Here is a 23923-nt window from a genome sequence, read left to right as displayed (position 1 = left end):
TATTGCGTATTGCATTAAAACAAAAGAATTAGATATATTCTAAAATGTGAAATCCAGAGACAAAGAAGCATTCAAAAATATTAACATGTTGATTTCATCTCTGTTGAAAAAAAAGGTTGAATGCTAATGTGACAGTGCCATTTAACTCACAGCTCTAACAAGTGATGTTCCAGTCTCCATGGAGCCAAGCCTGGTATCTCCTATCTTAAGGCCAATGATTTGAGCTCCAGGGGCAATGCCGTTAAGTTCTTTGTTGTCTGGGAAGTATCCAGCAGCAATACAAGCAACATGAGTTCCATGGGCCCCTGCAGAAAAGATAAAATAGAAATGTAGACAAAATAAACATATAAAGACAACTGCATGCTAAATGACTTCAATAATGAAAAACATATGAAGTAAAAAAAAATTAAAACTTCACCTGCATTAGTGACGATTTCCAAAACATTTCCTTCTTCATAGATATTTACTGAATATGTCAACATATCTGAAATAACATGAGATACAATTTCCAACAATCTAGTCCTTTTATATTTATAATAACACATCCTGAAAGAAAGTTTGTGTAAACACTTACAATGAAGCATTGTTCTATTAGTATTCCTATAGCAAGGTTTACTTTAAAAAAATGTATTGATTTAGTTAACTCTTTTAAAGCTGATGGAGAATGTCAACTGTCAAACATGCCTTTTATTTTATTTATTAGTGATAATGTTAAAAAAAAAATTACCAGCTTGACTAAGTTGACCATATTCATGAGATTCCCTGAAATTTGACAAAAGTGTACAGCTCTGCAAATCCCCTTTTTCTGATGTATCAACACAAGCTCTGATTGAACATTGGAAACAAAAATGATTCTAGAGTTTCTTTAAATTTCGTATGAATTATGTATTGATATTCATTTCATAGCATGACATTTAGGATGTAATGAAACCTACAAATTTCCTAACATTGACAATATCTTACCCCTATTGCTTATTAACATTAAAAAACTATCAACATGTATATTAAATTATAATAATCATAATCATGAAAACTACAAATGAAATTTTAAAAAAAAAGTAAAAAATAGTCTTTTTTTTTTTCAAAACTGTAGCAGATGGTGCAGTTTAATCAATAATGATTTTTTTATATTTTTTTGTGTGTAAGGGATTACAAATATACACAAGCTACATCTGCCTATCATTTAAAGAAAGATTTTATAACATTATGAACGAATAAATCTATATATAGTTGCATGTCCATTCAAGTTAGGATAGCAAAATTTAATTATATTCCATTTTAAAAGTTTTCATTGAATGATTGTGTGTCCACTAACTGATAAACACTCACTACAAGGAATAAACTTACATTTGTACTACAACTAAACACTTAAACCTTTTCTTAATTCCCTTATACTTTCAAACACTGCCATGAATATATTAGTCATTAGCCAGATGTTCAACAATATCAATATTTATTATAAAAAAACAAAAACACATGATGTCAATTATACAAATGACTGACTGATAAAAATATGCAGAAGTGTGTATGTGCAAGAAGAAAAAAAAAACCTACTTCCATTTCTCACCATCATGGAAAACAATACAGTCATAGACAGCACCAAGTTCTGGGTATTTTTTGTCTAATGAATTCAAAATGTCAACCCTAGCTTGTAAGTCCTCACGTTGGGTTTTATCTTCCTGAAATATATTTTAAGTTACTAGTTATGAACTATGACTAGATTGTTATGACAAGTACTAAAATGTTGTTTCCTACAATATAAAGATAATTATGATTAGATCTTTGATGAGAAATACCAAAGAAATAAGTTACTTACAAGAGATGTGCAGCTTGGGTGAGCCTTGTCAAAACTCTCCAGATTTCTCAATGCATTGGTAACTGCCTCTCTGTGTTGAGGGTTCCAAAGTTTCTCTCTCTTTTCTTCTACCACTCTTTCCTTGAGTGGCTTTGGGTAAAGGTCGTGAGCCAATTTTATGCCAATATGGAACTTGCCATTTGGTACTACCCATGTTGTAGGAATCTAATTTATTTATTTTAAACAAAAATTAGTATTAGCAAAACTTTTAGTGGCATATTTTTAAAAAATCATTTCGATACTAGTAAGCAGGAGGTATAACTGTACAAAAAAAATGTCTAATCCAGAAAAGAAAATTGCAATTTATTTTAAAAACGGGCCTAAAATTGTGCCTTGATAGACTATTACTAGCATGTTTACTTTTTCTTGAACAGAAAGAAAGAATGCACAATTGTTAAACAAATTTCCTCACCGATAATAAAGATTATTATTATTATTATACTGAGGAGAAACTATTTTTTTAGCTGACCAGCTGTTTATACTACAATGCAATGAAATAATTGTTAATAGGAGAGTTAACGTGTTAACAAACAAATTTCTAACTTAATTACTAAGAGCCAAACAAAAATAAATACAGAGAAATTAAGTCAGATAAATCAATAACCATCAATTTATGAATTAAAAAAAATATATTATTGTTCTCAGTGGAACCACATTAAAATGTACATCATTTAAAAGCATGAAACATATGTATCAACACAATTCACAAATAAGTTGCAGACACAAACATAGATCTGCAAACAGTAATATTTTTTTTCCTACTAGCTTTGAGAGCAATCACTGTATTTGGAAAATGAAGCGAAATTGTGTCTGTTTGTTAAACCACTTTCTTTCACTTACATTTAGCTTACGTCCAGACAGACCAACAATAACACCATCCGTAGCAGTGACTACAGTTGAGGTGTCAACATCGCCAGCTCCTGTACAGTCAACCAAGTCAATTATTTTTGGTTTACCATCAGTTGTGACCTAGGCAGAGATGAAAAGAGGAATTATTCAGCTCTATTACAGCTTAATTGCATACATAGCCAACAGATCTTTTTAGACCACTATAAACACTTAACAGTGTCTATTATTCATCATTTTAGCGTACCTGTGAACCTGTGACTGCACAATGTTGTAAAAAAATAAATAAAATGATTAAAAAAAGCACTAATACTTTCTTTCAACAATAAAGCATCTAGATCTATACAGTATAAAATGCTCCTGGTGCAGGAGATCATTTGTGTCACAATTATTTTAGGACAGTAAATGTTCACAGGTAAGTCTGTTATTAAATGATTGATTGGTCTTAATTTCCAGTGCAGCATTCAGAACCAGAGCTACCAAGTTTTTAACTAAAATTAGTTCCAATAGTGTGTAGAGAATGAGCAACCAAAATAAACCTGATTTTAAAAAATTAGATATTTTATAAGCTGGGTCACTTAATACTTCTAAAGTATATGTTTGGCCAAAATGAAACTTTTTCTCTGATCTACTATTTTAACAAGCAAGTTTCTCATAAGATGCCATTCCAGATAGGTTTGTAAAAATATATTAGGGTTATAGCATAACTAGGAATATATATTATACAATTTTTTTGGTGTAAGACTAACATTACTAGATTGAACCCAAATGTAAACAATTTTTTATTTTATTTTATTCTAGGGATTTAATTTAGGAGGATACTTTCAGTCATAAGCTGTTATGTTTAGCTTTAGTAGGGCTTTTTTTTTAAAATAAATTTTAAGAATACAGGATTAGTTTAATGAAGTATTCAGGATAGGGCTTTAAGCTTTCATTTAGGCATTGGTTTGATAGGCCAAAAAGCTGTCACACTTGCTAAACAATCATGTATTTCCTACTTTACCATGTACACTATACGTCTATAGATTGTGAATTTGATGATTAACATCAATCAGAAGTGCAGCAAAATATTTGTTTCAAGAGAGGTAAAAGCTGTATTACATATATTTTATAGCAATTGTCCTCCATGGCCTCATTACCAAATATACACACTACCTGTCACTACTTGAAAGTGCAAGCAAATGGTTCAGTCAAACAATAGAAAATAATAGATTTAAAAATCTGATAAATATCTATAATACTACAGAGATTGTATCTGTGATTAGGACTTTCATTATCATTATCAGATTCAGATAATCTAGTCCAAGTTCATATGAGTCACTGCATTAAAAATAACTAAGACCTATTAGTATATTATCTAATATATTTATTTTTTTATCTACAAGAGTTTCTCCAGCACTGGCAACTGGTAACAAAAAGTGTCACATCAGACTAAACAAAAACAATTCATTATTTAGTAGATCTACATTTACTATTATAATTATTCTTCTAATTATTAAATTTACAACTGCACTACACACTACTTAGTTTAGTGACTACTACTAGTTAATTGAATAGTACTAGATTCTAAGTGTCTGCTATTTATCTACTAATTCTACTTTGATTACACTTAAACTTAAAGTAAATTACAAATTTACAATTGTAACAATAATATTGCTTCTAATTAACAGTTATCAATCATAACAATATAATTATAATGTAGCTCACAGTTATTATCTTATAAACACTTTAACTTTTTTAGTATTATATTAATAAATTATTATATCCTGTGTAATGTGTACTTAACTGACTTTACTAATTAATAATTCAGAATAATTTGTCTTATTAAAGTTATTAATAATAATAATACTAGATTTTAGATCAAATACTAGTCATAGTTAAGTTAATAGTATCATAGAATCATAGTAATACTTATTAAAAAGTTATATTAGATCTAGAATCTAGATCTATATAAATAAATTAAATACTATAAATTGTAGTATAATTAACTAGATCTAGAATATTTTTATAAGTATAAATAATATATTTTAAAAAAAAGTATAAAATAAACAAAAATAATCACATCAAATAGACTCTAGTTAATTTTTAATAGTCAAATAGAAATACAAAAATAATACAAAGTCACTGTAAATTAGTGTAAATCATCAACATCAAATTCATGATCAAATGATCAATCATGAAGACATGATTCACAACAAATGAAAAATTGAACAATACTTGATTCGAATACAATGCTAACCTTTAGACCTGGAGCAGCTGGATCTACACCTGTATCCAGAATCGCAATCACAACTCCTCGGCCGTCGTATTCGGGATATTTGGTTAAAAATGAAGTAGCGCCAGTTTCTTTTTTTGGTAGAATTCCATCCACCGGGAAAGGTTCAATAATAGTACTTGCCATATTGACAGTCATATACGGAAATAGTCGTTTTCAGGGACGTAACTCTAATGTTTTCACTAAGATTATGAATGAAATAAAACATAGAAATAGATCAACATGTCTAGGACGTCCTAGATTTAGTATGAAATAGACGATTTCAATTCTTAAACATTATATCATCTGGAAACAGATTTCTAGAATTTAAAAAAAATGGATGGGCTTAGTTTTTTTTTAACCAGTTCAAAACTAAAAATACAACCCATTGGTGTATCGATGTGGACCTATCTAATCTATTCTCTAGTGTACCCACCTTTTTCAACTTTTGGCGTAAATAACCTACCCTAAATTCCTTCTACTAGTTAGTAACTAGTTCTACTATATATTATCAAATGTGTATCGTACATAGGTCTATATTTCAATATGATCTATTTAATATTATAGGCATGTACCAGCTAACACATACGATGATAACAAAATTACTAAGTAAATAATATTAGGATAATTATAATAGGTCGCTGTACTCTGCTGGATCTTTTGCATCTTTTCATGATCTTGTAGTTACGCCTAAAGTGAGAAAAAAAGAGGCGCTCATGGCTATGATCACATGGTGATGATCATTTTATTATTTGTTTTGTGGTAAATAGTGGTTACGAATCGACACGCCTTGCTAAAAAGTGAATTGATAATGATATGTCCTGATAGAAATAAACCCAGTTTAGCTTTAAAAAAACTCATGTATTTAGTGGTATGCTAAAAAAGGCGTCCTTGGATACAATTAGAAAGGGTGTGGAATATAAAACTTCCGGGATTGCCACAACACGTGTTGTCAACTTGTACTATTTTTTCCTGTCATTTCCCCACTACCACCACCATATAGCATCTATTTTCAAGAAACTCATGCCAGAGACAAAGATTCTACCTTAATCTTATTCCGTTTTGCATCATTAATTTATTTTTAAAAATATTTGATTGGATTGAAGCATTTATTTTGATTGAACTGTTAATCATCTAATTAGTTTTTGTTGTTGTTTTGTAAAATTGTTGAGTCGGTAATTGATTTTAAGTTTTGCGAGCACCTAATATAACAAAAATTAGATTATGAAAACAAAAAAGAACTGTACACATTAACATTAATAATCTGCATTAAATTAGTTGAATTGGAATAACTATTAGTTATTGGGAATGTAATATCTAAGATGACATTTCATGTGGATTACTTAAGTATGGCCTCAAAAACACAGCGAAATTATTGTAAAAAAAAAACACACACAATTAAATTATACGATAAATAAAGAGGACCATACGCAATCATCAACATTTCTAAGCTTACACATTCCTATAGATGAGAAGATGACCTTGGATTTTATGCACATACTTATAGGATTAGGCTGTATTATTTATTATGCAAGCTTGTTTAAAAATAGTCATGATCAGATCCTGCCTTCGGCCGATTTTACCAATTGCTCCAAACTGGGCCCCGCGCCTAGCAGGGGTCCCGCAATTTACATTGAGGATGTCACTATCAGTCATGGCTCTTGTTAAAGACTTTTAAAGATTTAGGACTTGAAGTGTTAACATATTTCGTGTTTCGTACGGTTGATCATTGATGTAGCTTTCATTAACTCACTGGCGCCTATCGCATTTGAGTTTTATAATAATGTTGCGTGTTGTGTAATAAATGTTGATATAATGATTATAATAATTAAAAATAATAGTTGTTATTGTAGAAAAAAATTAAGAGGGGCCTCGAAATCATCTTTTAAATTTTCCCCGCAATTTGTAAGGCCGCCCTAGTCACTATAATTTGCCTAAAACAATAAATACATGGCTTTAATGAATAATGCACTAAAATAACAAAATAAAATAGTAGCCCAACAGATATTTAGCTCAAATTCAGCATAGTTTTGAAGTCTTTAATTTGGCAACATTTTGTTACAAGCTTGTTTTAGTCTGTGTTCAGCCAGTTGTGTCAGCTAGACGTCTTCTAATTATTAGCTCTACCTGTTCTGTGGGGATACTGAAAACAAAAACAAAAAAAAAAGGCTTCACAATGTCGTTGCGGGTAATTAAACACACCAGAAACCCATTTGAAACTCTGGAAAAAATGCTGAATAAGACAACTTTGGTTACGCAAAGAGTTACTCACAATCATATAATAGGTCAGTTCTCTTTAATTTGAACCACAAATTTAATCTAATTATAATAACATATCTATGAAACTATTATTTATTTATTTTTAATTAAACAATGCTTTTGATGCCATAATAATGAATTGAAATTAATTTGCCTAAGTTTTAGACCTTAGCTTATCGTTTGGTTACTTATTATTGGTATGTGCTTTGGACTGTCCTCTCAGTGGTGTCGGGTTCTAATCCTATCCACCGCCGTTCTGATAAAATGTAACAAAATTTTCAAATGTGAAGGCACATATCCGATACATCTATAAAAAAAAACAACTAAAACTATCTGGGAATTTTTATTTCTTCTTAAATACTTCGCATGTCCGATCTGCAACAAAAGTGACTTATTAGTTTGCAATAGCAGTCGGAGAACGTACACAAAGTAAGTCAAATACACCCTTTCAGACCTTGCGATCTATGCAGCAGACGATGTAAAGGTCATCTGCTTCTGTGGCCCACAGTTAGCGAGGGTGTCATGTGGCCAGCACAACGACCTACCGCCTTTACTTTTCCACAACTTGGGCACTCTAAAGATACCGAAATAAAACATCACAGTCTTCACCAGGATTCGAACCAGGCACCCCTCGATTCGGAAGCCACAGGGCCTCACGTACACAAAATAAAATATACATTAATTGTTAAGTTGATGCTTTGCCACCTAGGCCACGTGACTCACCAGTCACAAATAGCCAGCACATAGTCGAATAAAAATCAAAATCAATGACTGTAGATGAGAAAGTACTTGAAAGGATGTGACGAAATAAAAATGAGTCTTCAATGTCTACTTATATCAACACAGTCCCTGTTTATTAATTTTTATTATTAATGTCTACAGTCTTTTATTTATTTCTCTGTGACAACAGAACACATTCCCCCCGTCCACACAAATAAATACAAATTGGAAAATAATGAATAGATATGCATTAATTTGAATTACTTTGTTATAAAAAAAAAAGGGGGGGAGACAGAGACATTCAATATACGCAAGGCGGCTCGGGGGAGAAGGTTATTTCCCCCTCCCAAAGTTACGTGTAAAAAAAATTGTGGACAGGGAGCTGGCGTTGACAGTAGGCCTACTTCAACGAAAAAGTTATTGTTTTTTAATCAATGATCTTCATGTTTACTAAATCTTCACTTTTTTCCCCTTATACGCCACATTCCTTATATTTGTATTGGTCAGTCATTTACGCTCCATTCTCGTCCATTAAGGTAAGCTCACTAGCAGGTAGATCCAATATATAGTTACCCAACGTTTAAAATTCTTGCTTGAATTTTCGAATCCATAATTTTTTAGGGGGAAGGGGGTAGAAGATTTAAAACAACATTAACACCCATAAACACTGCAGGCCTATATTTGTGGATTTGTGGGCACTTCGATTACAAACATTTCCAAACAAATGTGAATGAAAAAAAAAAAAAAAACCGATGTCGATATTAAAATGTGGGTGGGTGGAGGACGGCGTGGCTCACGACAAAAAAAATGTCTATTAAATATATATATATCTCATTTTCTTTTAGATCTTCCTAAGTTCATATAGTTCTACAATGGATAGCAGGCCTAATATTTGGGTGCTCTGAATCTTTTCTGATTAATGTGACTATTTGAGTACTTTACATATTGAAAAGTGAGTCAAAACATCATTTTCATAGTAAAATTATTTGATGTTGAGCACAAGTCTGAAAAAAAGTGATAAAAATAAATAGGGGTCCTAACTACATACAACTTTTGTTTCTAATATCTATATTAAATTTTTCTTATACATGTAACAGTAAATAAAATAAAGTCTTTTATTTGGTTCAAATTACAAAAAAAAAATAAATCTTAGCCTACGAAATTACAAAACTATTTAATCTTTAATATCTACCACTGTCGTGTTTTAAAAGCCGGCGTTTACTTGAAGCACAACTACTTGATCTGTTGAATGTCTATTCTATAGAGTAGGCCTATAGAGAACACCTCTCTTCCACTCCCGATAGGCTTCAATACTTGTATCAATTGAACTCAATCAGCTAAAAAAATGTCATGGCCTTTGATTTATTCATATCTCATCCCTTTCCTCGCTTTACTTTTTCAATCTTGCTACCACCATCTTGATTGCTTTGTAACACACAGGATGAAAAGAATCAATCGCCCATAACCACGTTTTTACGTTTTTCTTTGCCACCTAACAACTTTCTATTTAACAAGATTACGCAGAGAGTTTGTGTAAACACAAACTCAGAGTCGGCACCTCGAAAGATCCACCCATGTGCAGGGTTAACAGACGTCCAGCAGGAGGCCAAGTCCTCCTTTTTGGGATCTTGTCCTCCGCCCGGCCGACAGTAGCCTAAAGTGTGAAAATGTTCGGCTTTTCCACTTTTGATTACTGAAATGGCATATTTATCGAATTTAGTACTTCATATCTTCATTTTTATATTAACATACTCTTAACATAGAATGATCAAATATGAAAAATGTGATTCGAAAACTGCTAAGAACATTGCATGCGCCAGAACAAAACTAATTGTTTTGTTTAGCGCTACTTCATGCTTTTAGATTTCCCTATACGCTATGATCCTATCACGTATCTGGACCAGCTGAGAAAAGGGTAGGGGAGAAAGAAAGGGATGATATCTGTGTGAATTTTACCGTGATCACTGTTTTAAAGTATTTATTAAAAAAAAAAAGATGGGGGGGGGGGGGACGACATGAATACGAACTCACGTTTCCTCAAGCCAACATACTAACCACTCTGCTAGTGAGGTGATTATTAAAATAGAAGATTGTATACTTATCTATTGTTTGTTTCAAACTTACTTTAAAGACTAACTCAGCTTCTAAAGCACTTTAGCTAAATACAATTTCTTTTCCTTGTTGGAGATACCACACAAAATAATTAATTACTAATAGTTAATTAACAATTTTTAAAATTTACTATTTTTTTGTCGGTTAAAAGAAATAATTTGGAAAAAAATCAGCTTGATTCGAGTTAGGGTGTCGGAGAAATAACGTGTACAAATTTTTTACCAGACAAACAGAGTGAGTAAGCTTTGTAAAATAGAGCCGTTACATATATTTGATATAACTAAAATAGTAAAATATATTGGAGCAACCAAAAGTTCCTTGTACTGTATAGGACAACATATCAACATTTGTAGCATAACAAGACTCTTCATTAACAAAAACTACTCGCTAACAAATCGTTTAAGTTAGCTCTTATAGAATGTCCTTACCACAAGGCCGCCGCTACCTATTGTGCAATGTGTGCATTGCACGCACGCAGGTGGCCGAATGTAAGGGGCGGCCAAATCATTATTCCAAGATTCTTTTTTGGTTTAATAATAACAAAAATTATTTGAATATTTTATTTTGATTTTAATGATTTCATTATCTTTTGAAAACCTGGGAGAAAAAAAAAGGGGGGGGGGAGAGAAGACGAAATTCGTGCAATAAGAAGTTATTTTGGAAACTTTAAAAAGAAAAGAAAATGCGGCGCGCGAGGGATTCCCATGAGTTTTTCCATAGGCGCCGACTCTCTTCTGGCCTTGAATTTTCGCGGGTTGTTTGCAATATTTGTTTCGAGTCGCCCTTTAAGTAGATCAAGTAATTAGAAAGTCAATTTTAAAACATTGTCATTTTTATTTGAAATGGCTGTTAGTTGAGAGTAGAATATTTGTGGCCGATTATAGAATGTAGATGTAGATCTACACTAAGTTCATTTTACACTTTTCCACGTGCAGATTTGTTTTTTTTTAAGTTACTTGTTTACATTACAGCGTAAGCACTAAATTATGAGGCAAGCTGATAATTACAAAATATTTCCCTGTCAATTAATTGTGCCTGTTTAAAATTCAGTAACAACCATTTTGGACAGTTATTACAAAACAAACACAATTTGCTATCGCCTCCATATCACGATCGTCACACTAGTCATCGCCCTGTTCATATTCATTGTTTCTCACACGTTTAGTCAACGTCAACCGCATGATTGTTGCAAGATACTACACCAGAACTGTCTCGGGATCAAATGTAGAGCCACTTACTTGTTCAAAGACATCGGAAGTTGAAGTTGCTCATGTTTATTTAGGAATTCGAGAGTTAAAAGTTTGCATCTTCGTGGAGACGTGTTAGTGTTTCTTCGTCAGTCAAAGTGGCCTTAGTAAATGGTGATGTGAATGTTTCTTCCTGAACGATATCATCATAATTAAGGCTCAACAAGTTTCTTGAATCAAGTGTACACCAAACTGGCGAGGAGTTCATTTGAAATTTTAGCACATTTCTTGGCAGACGAATCCGTCAATTTTCGCTTTTCATCTCTCAATTTTTCACATGTTTTCAAGAGTTCAAGATTTTTTTAATTGATTTGCGAATGACTTCTTGGTGGGAAAATCATATGACCTTGCGACTAACCGACCAACCCAGTGGCGAATAAAAGAAATAACGTCTACAGTTTTAAGGGATATAGTCGCAAGATAAATAAGCTTTGTTTTTTAAAGAAGGACTTTAAAAAAAAATATTTTGCTTGTTACATATTAACACTGCGAAATGTTCTTTCCGACCTAACCCTTTAACCTTCGTGTGTTATATTTTCCGTGCTGCTTTCAAGTTTGTCAAGAAAAGATAATGACGTTAAATCAAGTTACAATGAAAAAAACTGAAACATAATTTCAAATACATATATTTTCCCACCCCACCACCATTGCTCCCGCCCCCTATCCTTTTTTTTTCTTATTTTTTTTTTCGTCGATGAACTGCAATGAGGTCCCTGGTGTATTGACCTCACTTGTAGCAAGGTTTAATGTAAGTCTCTGGCACGTTGTGTATACCTAGACTGGGCCTACATCTCATATCTTTGTACAAACAATAATTCCACGTCGTCGTGACCGAGTCAAAGTTAAGGGCTTCACGCTGTTCTACTGGTCTTTGTTTGATGTGTGTTGTCATATTGATTCAACTCAAGATTATAATAATTACACACACACACACACCGGTATACTTACATGTCACGCACTATGTTTGAACAATCAAGAGCTTTTGTAACTTATGTTCACATTGTGATAAGATTGAAATCACTGGCAGAGCCACAGGAGGACTGTAGGGGCGATCCGATAAGGGTTCAGGTTGAATATGGTGACATTTTTTTTTCAAATGCCGTGACGTGATTAATATAAATTAATACGTTAATACTCTAGGATCAAGACGAACATTTGAACAATTGTTCATTGGTATGAAGAAGGCAAAAAAAAAAAAAAAATAAAAAGTAATTAATTTGTTAATTAATGAATAAAGAAAACAACTTCTACACTATTGAGATAGGCTATATAGTTTTAAGTTCTTCCCCTTATTTAACCTTTGTTGTTGTTTTTTAACGGGATTTTAAAAAAATCTTGCTTCTTTTATTGTTAATGTCCTAACGGTAGGCCTACTTTTAAAGTCTTCATTAAGTTGTTGATTTGTTTGTTCAGATATCGGTGACAAAATCCTTGAAGCCAGTAGCCATGGAGACAACGAAGGCAGAGAAAATGCTATACAGGAAGCCATAGAATCGGCCGAGGCACGTGCAACAAGGGAACTGAGAGAAGCTCTCCGCCGACTGAAACAACAGAAAGACGAAGAGAGACTTAGAGCTCTGGAGAAACAGAAATGGGTGCTTATAAACTAAATATTGAACTCTCTAATAAATGCTTGGTACTTAGTACTAATGGCTGGTATTTAGTACTAATCTCCTCTTTAGAAAAAAGTGGCTGGTATTTAGTACTAATTTCTTCTTTAGAAAAAGTGAATGGTATTTAGTACTAATTTCTTCTTTAGAAAAAGTGAATGGTATTTAGTACTAATTTCTTCTTTAGAAAAAGTGAATGGTATTTAGTACTAATTTCTTCTTTAGAAAAAGTGAATGGTATTTAGTACTAATTTCTTCTTTAGAAAAAAGTGAGGGGAGAGAGAGAGCGAATAAAAGAGGGAGAAGTTCGAAAGAAGAGTGAATGTTGCATGTGAAGGAAGTAAGATAGGCCGGATATCAAAGAAAGAAAAAAAAAGAGGAAAGAGAAAAAAGCGGCGGATTAGAGCAGTTAAACAGTCCAATGAGTTAATTTATTCGTATTTTACCTACTCTGTTTCTCAGTATTTCGAAAGACTGGCCGCGCGAATCTCCGATCAGAGAGACAGGGCCGAGGAAGAGAGAATGAAAGAATTCAAGAGGAAGATGGAAGTGGAGAAAGAAGAGGCTCTCAAGAAACAGCTGGAGGAGTGCGAGAGACTGAAGCAGATTGCTGTAGAGGAAGCGCGCGAGGCACTAAGCAAACAGCTGAGGAATGAGTTCGCTATTAGGAAAGAGATGGAAATAGCGGCGGCATTAAAAAAAGCTAGGGTAAGTTGTTTTTTTTTTACAAAGCTTATATTAGCTCACTCTGTCTGTCTGTTAAATAGTGTGTACACCTTATTTCTTCCATACCCATTCTCAGATCAAGTTGAAATCTTGCACAATTATTCATTGACATAAATAAGACATGAATCAATTTAAAAATAAAAGTAACCTATTAGACAGTTAATTACTGGTAACTTGTTTAATAGTAACAAGGGAAACTAATACTACAGTATTCACAGATATGTCTAAATTTGTTGGGTTTAGTCCTCTTAAAAAATATAAAAAATTGTTAACGTTATTTCTCCCACACGGATTCTCCAATTTATTGTAACTAACAAAACATGAATCAATAAACAAAAATACTCAATTAGTCAATTAATTATTGGTAATTAATAATTTTGTTTGATATCAAATAAGGGAAATGTACATTACTGGTAGATATAGTTTTAAGGACGGAGTTCTTCCCCTTTAGATAAGCTTTTTTTTTTTTAACAAAAGGATTTTTTTTAAATTTTGTTTCAAAGACGATGTTGATCCTCTGTATTTCTCTGTAATTACTTTCTTTCTTTGTTGTCTTAATGTCTTTGAAATCCATGTCCAGCTTCCATCCGAAGCCCCTACTTTGAAGTTCATTTCTGCTGACAATCCGTTTGATTGTCAAAAGAGCTGAGCCGAAGGCTCTTCGAGCTCTAGGTTTGTAAGCCTGCCTGAACAACCGTTCTGTCTGGAAGAGATCCAAGTCAATGCCTATGTAAAGCATTGCCATTTTCGATATATCTGGGCGCATGGACTAGAATGCATGGCCGAAGACCGAGTACACCGTGAACCTCCGCCATTTTCCTATGTTGTACCAAGCTAACCGTGCAGGACTCGCCATTAGTGTAACAGTCCCTTGAGGAACAGCGCATGGATTATCGACAGAGACGCTCACAAAGTTATATTAGTTGTAATTTGGTATTTATATTAGTTGTAACTTGGTAACTTTTTTGCTGTCTCCCCTTCCAGTGCATTCTTTAATTACCCAGCCTCTTTTAAGTCACTTTAAAGTCGTCCTTCATTCAGCATCTTCCTTCAGAAAAAATGTCTCGAATCTTACTTAAATATTAAACAGAGAACCTGGTTGAACACATTAACACAGAAACTAAACACGCAAAATATTTTAAAAAATCCTAACAAAAAATTAATAAATAAAGGTTATCTAAGGGGAAGAACTCCGCACTTTCAACTATATCAATGTATAAGCTATTTCCCTTTCAATTCAATTTGCAAGCTAATTGGAAGGATTGTTTTTCTTTAAATCGGTTTCCTGGAAGCTTGTTAGTGTGGATGAATGTTCCACTTGTTCAGTACGCTTTATCGCAAGCAGAAGTAACTCCTTACCACACGATACTATTTCGGCAAAAATCCAATTTCCACAAACTTGAGATCATTTTATTTTTTATGACATTGCTCAAGGCATTGTCGTAAAACAAATCAATATTTTAACTGTAATTCATTTTACGATGTGTGCTCTGGAATTCGTCTGGGTCAAATGTGGTTTATGTTCTAAGGTTCACTGACTTGATTGTTAATTTAGTTGCAAGTCTGATCCATTGGGATATGATTCATTTTTCACCGCATTTCATATTGTTACATGCAATGGAATGTAATATGCTTCTCCAGCTTTTTACATCGTGTAAATTCTTTTCCATGGGGCTGGATTTTCCTAAAGGCAACACAATCTATAGATAAGGGCCCCCAAAAATATTTAACATATAATAATAATAATAATAAGGCTTATCTTAGAGTGCGAAGATCAGTGCGGAATGCAGTATTTACGGTGGCTGCGCAGCCCCAACGGTGACCTACATATTTTGCCACACCCAGGGAAAGCATAACCATTGTCCGCAGGTGGTCGATTTAGATTTTCTTTTCGCCGTCTGCGTCTGTCTTCGGCAGCGGATTTTCTTTTGGTCTCAAATGTGTATCTGGACATATAAGGAGTTGTAAAAGGGCCTCATATTTCAGATAACTAAAGGCATTTTCAAGTATAAATACGGCACTACTTCCCCACCAACTAGGTAAAACGTCCTACACCATGTATGTAGCCTTTTACAAAGTTTATATCAACTCACACTGTCTGTGTGTCTGTTACAAAGTTTATATCAACTCACACTGTCTGTGTGTCTGTTACAAGGTTTATATCATCTCACACTGTCTGTGTGTCTGTTACAAGGTTTATATCAACTCACACTGTCTGTGTGTCTGTTACAAAGTCTATATCAACTCACACTGTCTGTGTGTCTGTTACAAGGTTTATATCAACTCACACTGTCTGTGTGTCTGTTACAAGGTTTATATAAACTCACACTGTCTGTGTATCTGTTACAAAGTTTATATCAACTCACACTGTCTGTGTATCTGTTACAAAGTTTATATCAACTCACACTGTCTGTGTATCTGTTACAAAGTTTATATCATCTCACACTGTCTGTGTATCTGTTGCAAAGTTTATATCATCTCACACTGTCTGTGTCTGTTACAAGGTTTATATCATCTCACACTGTCTGTGTCTCTGTTACAAGGTTTATATCAACTCACACTGTCTGTGTGTCTGTTACAAGGTTTATATCATCTCACACTGTCTGTGTGTCTGTTACAAGGTTTATATCAACTCACACTGTCTGTGTGTCTGTTACAAGGTTTATATCAACTCACACTGTCTGTGTGTCTGTTACAAGGTTTATATCAACTCACACTGTCTGTGTGTCTGTTACAATGTTTATATCAACTCACAATGTCTGTGTGTCTGTTACAAGGTTTATATCAACTCACACTGTCTGTGTGTCTGTTACAAGGTTTATATCAACTCACACTGTCTGTGTGTCTGTTACAAGGTTTATATCATCTCACACTGTCTGTGTGTCTGTTACAAGGTTTATATCAACTCATACTGTCTGTGTGTCTGTTACAAGGTTTATATCAACTCATACTGTCTGTGTGTCTGTTACAAGGTTTATATAAACTCACACTGTCTGTGTGTCTGTTACAAAGTTTATATCAACTCACACTGTCTGTGTGTCTGTTACAAGGTTTATATCAACTCACACTGTCTGTGTGTCTGTTACAAAGTTTATATCATCTCATACTGTCTGTGTGTCTGTTACAAGGTTTATATCATCTCACACTGTCTGTGTGTCTGTTACAAAGTTGGAACACTTTATTTCTCTCACACTGTCTGTGTGTCTGTTACAAAGTTGGAACACTTTATTTCTCTCACACCTATTCTCTGATACAGTTGAAACCTTGCACAGTTATTAATTAGCACAGACAATACATGAATCAATAAAAAAACACATTAACAAGTAGTCCCTTAATTACTGGTTATTGGTTACTAGCAATACACACCGTCTACGCCCGTTGATTTGTTCCCAGGCTTTATATTGTTTTCTATGGCCTGGACACCCCCTTCTTTTCTTTTTGTTTTGTATTTTAATAAACGGGCCACATTTGAAGTTTTTAACCATCAACCAAACATACTTTTTAGCGCTTGAATTAGTATATAAGTTACAATTTAATTTCAGGTCCCTCTCTCTCTCTCTCTCTCTCTCTCTCTCTCATTCCATCTTTCTCTTTCTCTCTCTTTCGCTCTCTGAAACCCCCATTTTGTTGTTTTTAACTTGCGCATCATAACTTCTCCGACATAGACTTCCGACGACTTCCCTGTTTGCGCTTTCCTCGTATTGGCTTCCTTGTCATCGCAACTCTTGGTATCCTATCCGTAGTTCATTTTGTCCCGCAAACCTCATGCTACTCTCTGTCACAACCTCATTAAGTGGTCGACTCCCAGTTTGGCATAGGATTTCCTTGTTTGAGACCCGATCTCAATAACTGACTCTTAAAATCCGTCTTAGCCATTTTTGTTGAGCCACATTTAGTCTTTTCTCAATTCGGCAGACGACTTCCATGTCTGGCATGCATACGTTGCTGTAGGGATGACCATTGTGTTAAGTAGCTTGGTTTGTCGAAAAAGGCCGCAGCCTTTGGAAAATGCTCCCCGTCTTTCCTATTCGGCACGCTGCGTCACGGTAGGCATCGCCATCGTTTGTTATGATACTGCCAAGGTATGTGAACTTGTCCAACTCTTCAAGCTTTGACTCGCCAAATCTGACGGGGAACCGTTTGCCTTATACCCACTCGCACAATTTTAGTCTTATCCAAGTTTATGCGGAGGCCAATTTTAGGTGCCTCTTTATCTATAGGCTCACCGTCATTTCTTGGAGCCATTTATTTGTAAACCCGAGTAGTGCAACGTCGTCGGCGAAGTCCAAATCTGTCATTCGATTCTGTTCACTCCAGTCTTCTGAATGACATCATGGAATGAAAAATAAACAAGGTTACAAAAGACAGTTTGTGTGGAAACACAAACTCAAAATCGGCCCCCGAAGTAAAATGTTTTACATAATTCGGATAATCCTTCAGAGTTGAAGATAGTTTACTTCCTATTCCAAACCTCCCGCAGGACGACGGGGGATGGGAGCAGGCAGGGTTTGAACCTTCGATCGTCGATAAATCCAAACGACAGTCCAGCGCGCAAACCGCACGACCAGTGGTCCACCCAGGTAGGCTTCAATATTTTCAGAAAGAAAATCCGAACGAAATTATATCAAAGACAAATGAGAGATAAGAATGGAGAAAGATGGTTAACAGATCTTGTGTAGTGCCCCAACCGTCCCGCAGATCAAAGGATACGTGAAAGTGAATGTAAAATTAGATGTGAACCTGGCCTAACTAGTTTGTGGTCTATAGGGCAGATGATGTAAAGTTCATCTGTTTTTGTGGCCTACGGTTAACGAGGGTGTCATGTAGCCAGCACAACGACCAACCGCCTTTGCTTTTCCCCAACTAATGTCAGGTACCCATTAGAGCTGGGTAGACTCAGAAGTTGAAAATCCCAGTCTTCACCAGGATTCGAACCCGGGACCCTCGGTTCGAACTAAATAAGTTAATTGTTTTGAAAAGGCTCAATCTCATATTCGAATCCTCAAAAAAAAAAAAAAAAAATTTCCGCTATATAAAAAAATGTTCACGAAAATGATGTTTATAAGATTACTATTCGTCTTAAATTAGGTCTAACATATAATGCATACTAATTAGCTTTTTCTTATAAAAAACTGCTTGCATAATTAATTCTAAAAATTAGAATTTTCGCTTTCAGAAAAAAAAAAGTAGCCGTTGCATCAGAACTTTGAATGGTCAAAATATTGTGAAGTCGGATTTTCAATATCTCTTCTAGTTTACGAGATCTAAACGGGACGGACGGACAGACGGACAGACATTTCGCACAAAACTAATAGCGTCTTTTCCCCTTTCGGGGGCCGCTAAAAAAAATCAGATCTTGAGGAGCTCTAAGTAAAAGATTTCTTTTAAACTATTCATGAAGGATGTAGTCACAAATTGTTTTCTCACTGCTATTTATAATTAAGCGACTTTTATTTAAATCAGATCGAAGATGTAGGTTTCAAAGATTGAATTCGATTGATTGATAATATGCAATGGAAGTAAATAACAGAATGAAAGCCGGGAATCGTCACACCTTAAATTAGGTCAATACTTAACGGAAAGAGGACACGACTCCAAAAAGGAGGACTTGTCTGTCATAGGTGTGTGTATACTGTCTGTTCTTAGTGACCTGAGCAGTTAGCAATCATGACCGGCTGTCAGTCAGCCTGTACGAAATAGTTGTTGATAGCAGAGTTTCTAAGAGCAGATGTGTGAAATTTGAATAAGTAATATTTAAGGAACATGAAGACCATGGGCGTAGCCAGGATTTTTTTCCGGGGGAGGAGGGTTTGGGGGGATTTCCCCCCCCCCCCGCTATATATATATATATATATATATATATATATATATATATATATATATATATATATATATATATATATATATATATATATATATATATATATGTGTGTGTGTGTGTGTGTGTGTGTGTGTGTGTTTGTGTGTGTGTGAATGTGCTTGTGTGTGTGTACATAATTAATCTTTATTACATTCTGACCCTTCATTCTTTCGGGAGACGTATATTGTACCTAGAATAGGTTCTTCCTGGAGTTAGTGGAGAAATTGCCAGCAAGGGAGTCTGCTGTACGTGAGCTCGCCGCCATACACTATTTCCGGTATCGAAAGCCAACAAAATGCATATACTGGGATATCTACAGTGCTTTATCCTGCTATTAAAAAGTTTTATTTCAAAATTCTAATCTGCTATTCTTACTTACTTAAATCCCGAGGCGCCGTTCGGCGCATTTGCCGTCAAGCTGCTTCCACAAAAATCTGTCATTGGCAATGTCTGAAGCCTCTTCCCACGTGCTCTGAGGTCCTTGATGAAAGTGTGGCGCCAAGTCATACTATGATTTCTATTTCCGCTTTCCTCGTAATGGCCTCTAAGTCATCTGCGTAATTCTTTTTGTCGGAGAACATGTCCCGCAAACCTCATGCGACGCTCTGTCACAACCTTACTAAGGGTTCGACTCCCAGTTTGGCATAGGATTTCCTTGATTGAGACCCAATCTCTATAACTGTCTCCTAAAATCCATCTTAGCCATCTTTGTTGAGCCACATTTAGTCTTTTTCAATTTCGGCAGATGACTATTCACTGCACTTTATTAATGGAGCCCAGCCACTGGTAAAAATTTGTAAACTCTCTTGGCTACGCTCTTGGAATTAAGTGACTTGATTAGCTTTAGATTTTTATCGTCAAAATCATCTGTTGGGGGAGAGGGGGGTTAACATATTCAAAACCTGGGGCAAGTGATGGTTTAGTATTAAAATCTCTCCTAAAATAAACAAAAAAAAAACAAAGCAAAAAATCAGTCACTAAATTCCGACTTGCAGGAGGGGGATTTCATTTCGGGAGGGGTTTGAACCCCCCCCCCACACACACATACACGGCTACGCCCATGATGTAGACTATGATCTATCTAAAGACTTGTAATTTATTAATTTTCTTTTATTAGTTGCTTAACAATGAGTTAAAGTTTCTTGATAGAGTTGCTGTGTGGTGAGCGGGTGAAAGCAAGGAAACGTCATACCTATGTTAGTATTAGGCTACAATGTCCTCCTTCTGCTGACGTCTGACAACCTTTCCAGCAAAACAGGAGGAATAATAAACTTCGATATGCGTTACATGACAATACATGCACCTAGTTTAGATTACCAGTGTCGATTGTATCAAGGCTAATTCTACAATAATAATACAATATTATAAAGGAGGCCTTCAGAAAACGAGAGGCTGAAGTTATTGAACAGACTCGACGGGAATGCGAGGAAGAGGCAAGAAAAGAAGCACAAAGAGTAGCCACATTGCACAAAGCAGAAATAGACAGTCTAAACCACAAGTAAGTCTCAGCGCATTTTTATAATAGTTGAGCTTCAATAGCCATTTTCACCTCTCTCGTTATTTTACGTTTTTATGTTTGTATTTTTTGTTATAAAAACAATCTTGAGCTATCTAACTTCTAGCCACAAATTAGGCTATAATTTGTATAATGCAGTAGTAAGGAGTAGGCCTTTGGCTTACCTATATATAGGCCTAATTTGTCTCTGCTATCGATAACTTTTATATTTCTTACATATTTTATAGATATCTAATACATATTTTATAGATATTTAATACATATTTTATAGATATCTAGTTATTTCTAATAATTCTAATAATTTGTACACGATGTTTTTTATATGTAGGTCTATTTAAAATTGAATGTATATTCCAATGTTTACAGTGAAAAGACTAAGACTGCTTTATTGAAAACGTGTTGTGATAATAAGGATTCTTTTTTTTTTTTAATGAAAAACATTCCCCAAGGGAGAACAGACACACAGAGAAGTTACACACAGATGTCTTGATCTTTTTCACAATTGGTCGATTTGGAGTTGTGGAGGAAAATCTAATTTAGGTAACATTAACATTCTCATCTAATTATGTTACAGGTATGATATGCTTGAACACAAGTTTCAAAGAGAACTGGCTCACAGAAAGAAGGTTGAACACGACTTCAGGGTGAGTAGGTGTGTAAACCTTATATGGACCAGGGTATTTCTGCTCTCATTGTCTCAATGTAGTAAAAGTAAAGTCCCCCTTGCAATCTATAGAGCGGATGATGTAAAGGTCATCTGTTTAACATGGTTAACAAGGGAGTCATGTGGCCAGCACAATGACCAACCAACTTTACTTTTCCCCAACTAATGTCAGGTACCCATTAGAGTTAGGTGGGCTCAAGAGTCACCCTAAAGATCCTGAAATTAAAAATCCCAGTCTTCACCGGATTTGAATCTGGGACCCCCTATTTCGGAAGTCAAACACTTCAACACTCAGCCACTGCGCCTCCTCTCAATGTGGTGCCATGTTGGAAATGTCCATGCATTGGAACTCGGGCTAACAAAGAACAAAACTGACTCTGAGTGGGTTATCTAATGAGCTGGGGAGACTGTTTCTTGGATTAGCTAGCCAGCCCATTAAACCTGCAATACATTTAACATGTGGATCAGGAATAAGGAAATTAATGGAATGCTAGAGATAACATAATAGAGAAATGAGTTCTCCAGGTTGTGTGGCCTTTAGAGACCCAAGATCAAGTGTCACCTGTAAAATGTTTCCCAGAATGGTATTTTGACCATTTAGGTTAGAGTCCTAGCCTCCCTCCTAACCACTGGAAGAAATTCTTCTCAATGATCTTAGGGTTCATTGGCGCTTGGCATATACTCCAAGCCTTATGGAAATTGACATCTGTAAACATTTTGTATGACTAAAAAATGTCATTTACTGAGTCAAACCCTGGATTAACACATGCATTGTGATAGCTCAAATCCATGATACCACTTAATTGTTAAAACCATTTCTATGCCTTCACAAGAATTACTGTAATATTTAATAAACAACATAGGGGCTCTATAATAGAATGCCTCTTCTAATAGTTTTTTTGTGTGTGAGATCTGTGCTTTCCCTAACTATTCCTGATCACTCTTCCACAATGCTCTTTTCTCTGAGGTGTTTTTATATTCATGTGCCTGGAATCCAACCAGTTTATTTCCACTACCCTTCAGTTCAACAGTTCTTTCACAAGTTTAGACTACAACTTATTTGAATTTAGTCCCCAGACTTTCTGGGTCTCATTGTTCTGTTTATTTCATTATTGGCCTATTTTTACATTTTTAACTGCAGGCTTTACAAGATGATTACAGGCGATTCATGGATTACACAGACGGCAAATTTCATTCTGACTATCTTATGCAACTACGATACCTTGGCTTGCAGTTGGCAGATAAGAAGCTGCAAGTTGTTACTTACGAGGACATTGAACCAATCAAATGAAGCTCATGAGCGTTTACTAGATACACTCAAGCACAAGACAAAACACTGATCTAGAGATGTACAATTACCAACTGGGCACAATACTATACATGTCTAATTAAATAAGTGAATATTGATTTTTTTGTACACTTTGGGTATTTTAAACTACTTTTGTACCAATAACACTTTTTGTTATGATTTGTGAATTTTATATTAGTGATGCCTGTATTTTCAAAATTACGTTGTTGTATACAATGTACTTTTATATTTATATAGAGAAAGATTATTTTATGAAATAGTGAAGATATGATTTATTCATTAACATCTTTTGTATAACCTGTTTAATGTTTACAGGTAATTTGAATTATTTCTATATCATAAACATAGATTCAGATAAATTCATGGAATTCCAGGTGATAGGTATAACACTTCAACAAAGGAAACACCTGAATAATAAGATTGATATTATACATGATTCCCTACTCATTAAATTTTCTTAGCCGATGTTCAAAATACTGTTCGTTACCCTTTCAGAGCTTGCAATCTATGGGGTAGATGATGTATAGGTCATCTGTTTCATGTGGCCAGCATGACCAACTGCCTTTGCTTTTCCTCAACTTATGTCAAGTATTCATAAGAGCTAGGTGGACTCAGACATGACCTAAACATCTCAACATTTTTTAAAATCCCTGTCTTATTATTATTATTTACCAGGATACGAACCCTGCAACCTTGGTTCGGAAGCCAACCACTTAGCCATCACGTTTCTGCCAAATACTGTATTTTCTGCAATTGCTTTCTTGGGCAGTGTTTTTCTTTTTCTACATCCTTTCATTCCAATTGTAAAAGATCTGTATTTTCTTTTCAAAGGATTTGGAATTAAAGAAATTGATACTCTCATTCTGGTTTAGAAGTTGAAAGATGTCAATATAGCAAGTGACTATTATTTTAACACAATGCAGACAATGTTGTCTGGTCTATGCA

General features: G+C 34.6%; 2 protein-coding genes across 3 annotated transcripts in view; one reads left to right on the top strand and one right to left on the bottom strand.

Moving 5' to 3' along the window:
• LOC106056392 (tripeptidyl-peptidase 2-like) overlaps window positions 1-5481 on the bottom strand; it is a 33551-nt gene extending 28070 nt beyond the window's left edge. Inside the window, exons 1-8 of one of the 2 annotated variants that reach the window (XM_013213117.2) lie at window positions 5392-5481; window positions 4941-5158; window positions 2696-2824; window positions 1817-2020; window positions 1555-1679; window positions 728-825; window positions 419-484; window positions 151-305 (exon numbers count right to left, since the gene is read on the bottom strand). In XM_013213117.2, the coding sequence (XP_013068571.2) occupies window positions 151-305; window positions 419-484; window positions 728-825; window positions 1555-1679; window positions 1817-2020; window positions 2696-2824; window positions 4941-5114 (951 nt within the window). In that variant the 5' untranslated portion in view covers window positions 5115-5158; window positions 5392-5481. The remainder of the gene's footprint in view (window positions 1-150; window positions 306-418; window positions 485-727; window positions 826-1554; window positions 1680-1816; window positions 2021-2695; window positions 2825-4940; window positions 5159-5391) is intronic. The other variant, XM_013213118.2, reaches the window with a different exon arrangement.
• A 1533-nt stretch (window positions 5482-7014) lies between these two features.
• Window positions 7015-23839, top strand: LOC106056394 (uncharacterized). Its single transcript, XM_013213121.2, has 6 exons — window positions 7015-7240; window positions 12707-12888; window positions 13366-13611; window positions 20860-20987; window positions 21580-21649; window positions 22811-23839. Exons 1-6 carry the CDS (start codon window positions 7132-7134, stop codon window positions 22958-22960), a joined length of 885 nt encoding a protein of 294 aa, XP_013068575.2. The 5' UTR covers window positions 7015-7131; the 3' UTR covers window positions 22961-23839.
• The last annotated feature ends 84 nt before the right edge of the window (window positions 23840-23923 follow it).

Source organism: Biomphalaria glabrata, chromosome 15 (genome assembly GCF_947242115.1).
Source record: "Biomphalaria glabrata chromosome 15, xgBioGlab47.1, whole genome shotgun sequence".
Classification (NCBI taxonomy): Eukaryota; Metazoa; Mollusca; class Gastropoda; family Planorbidae; genus Biomphalaria; species Biomphalaria glabrata.
This window is presented reverse-complemented; position numbering and strand designations above follow the sequence as displayed.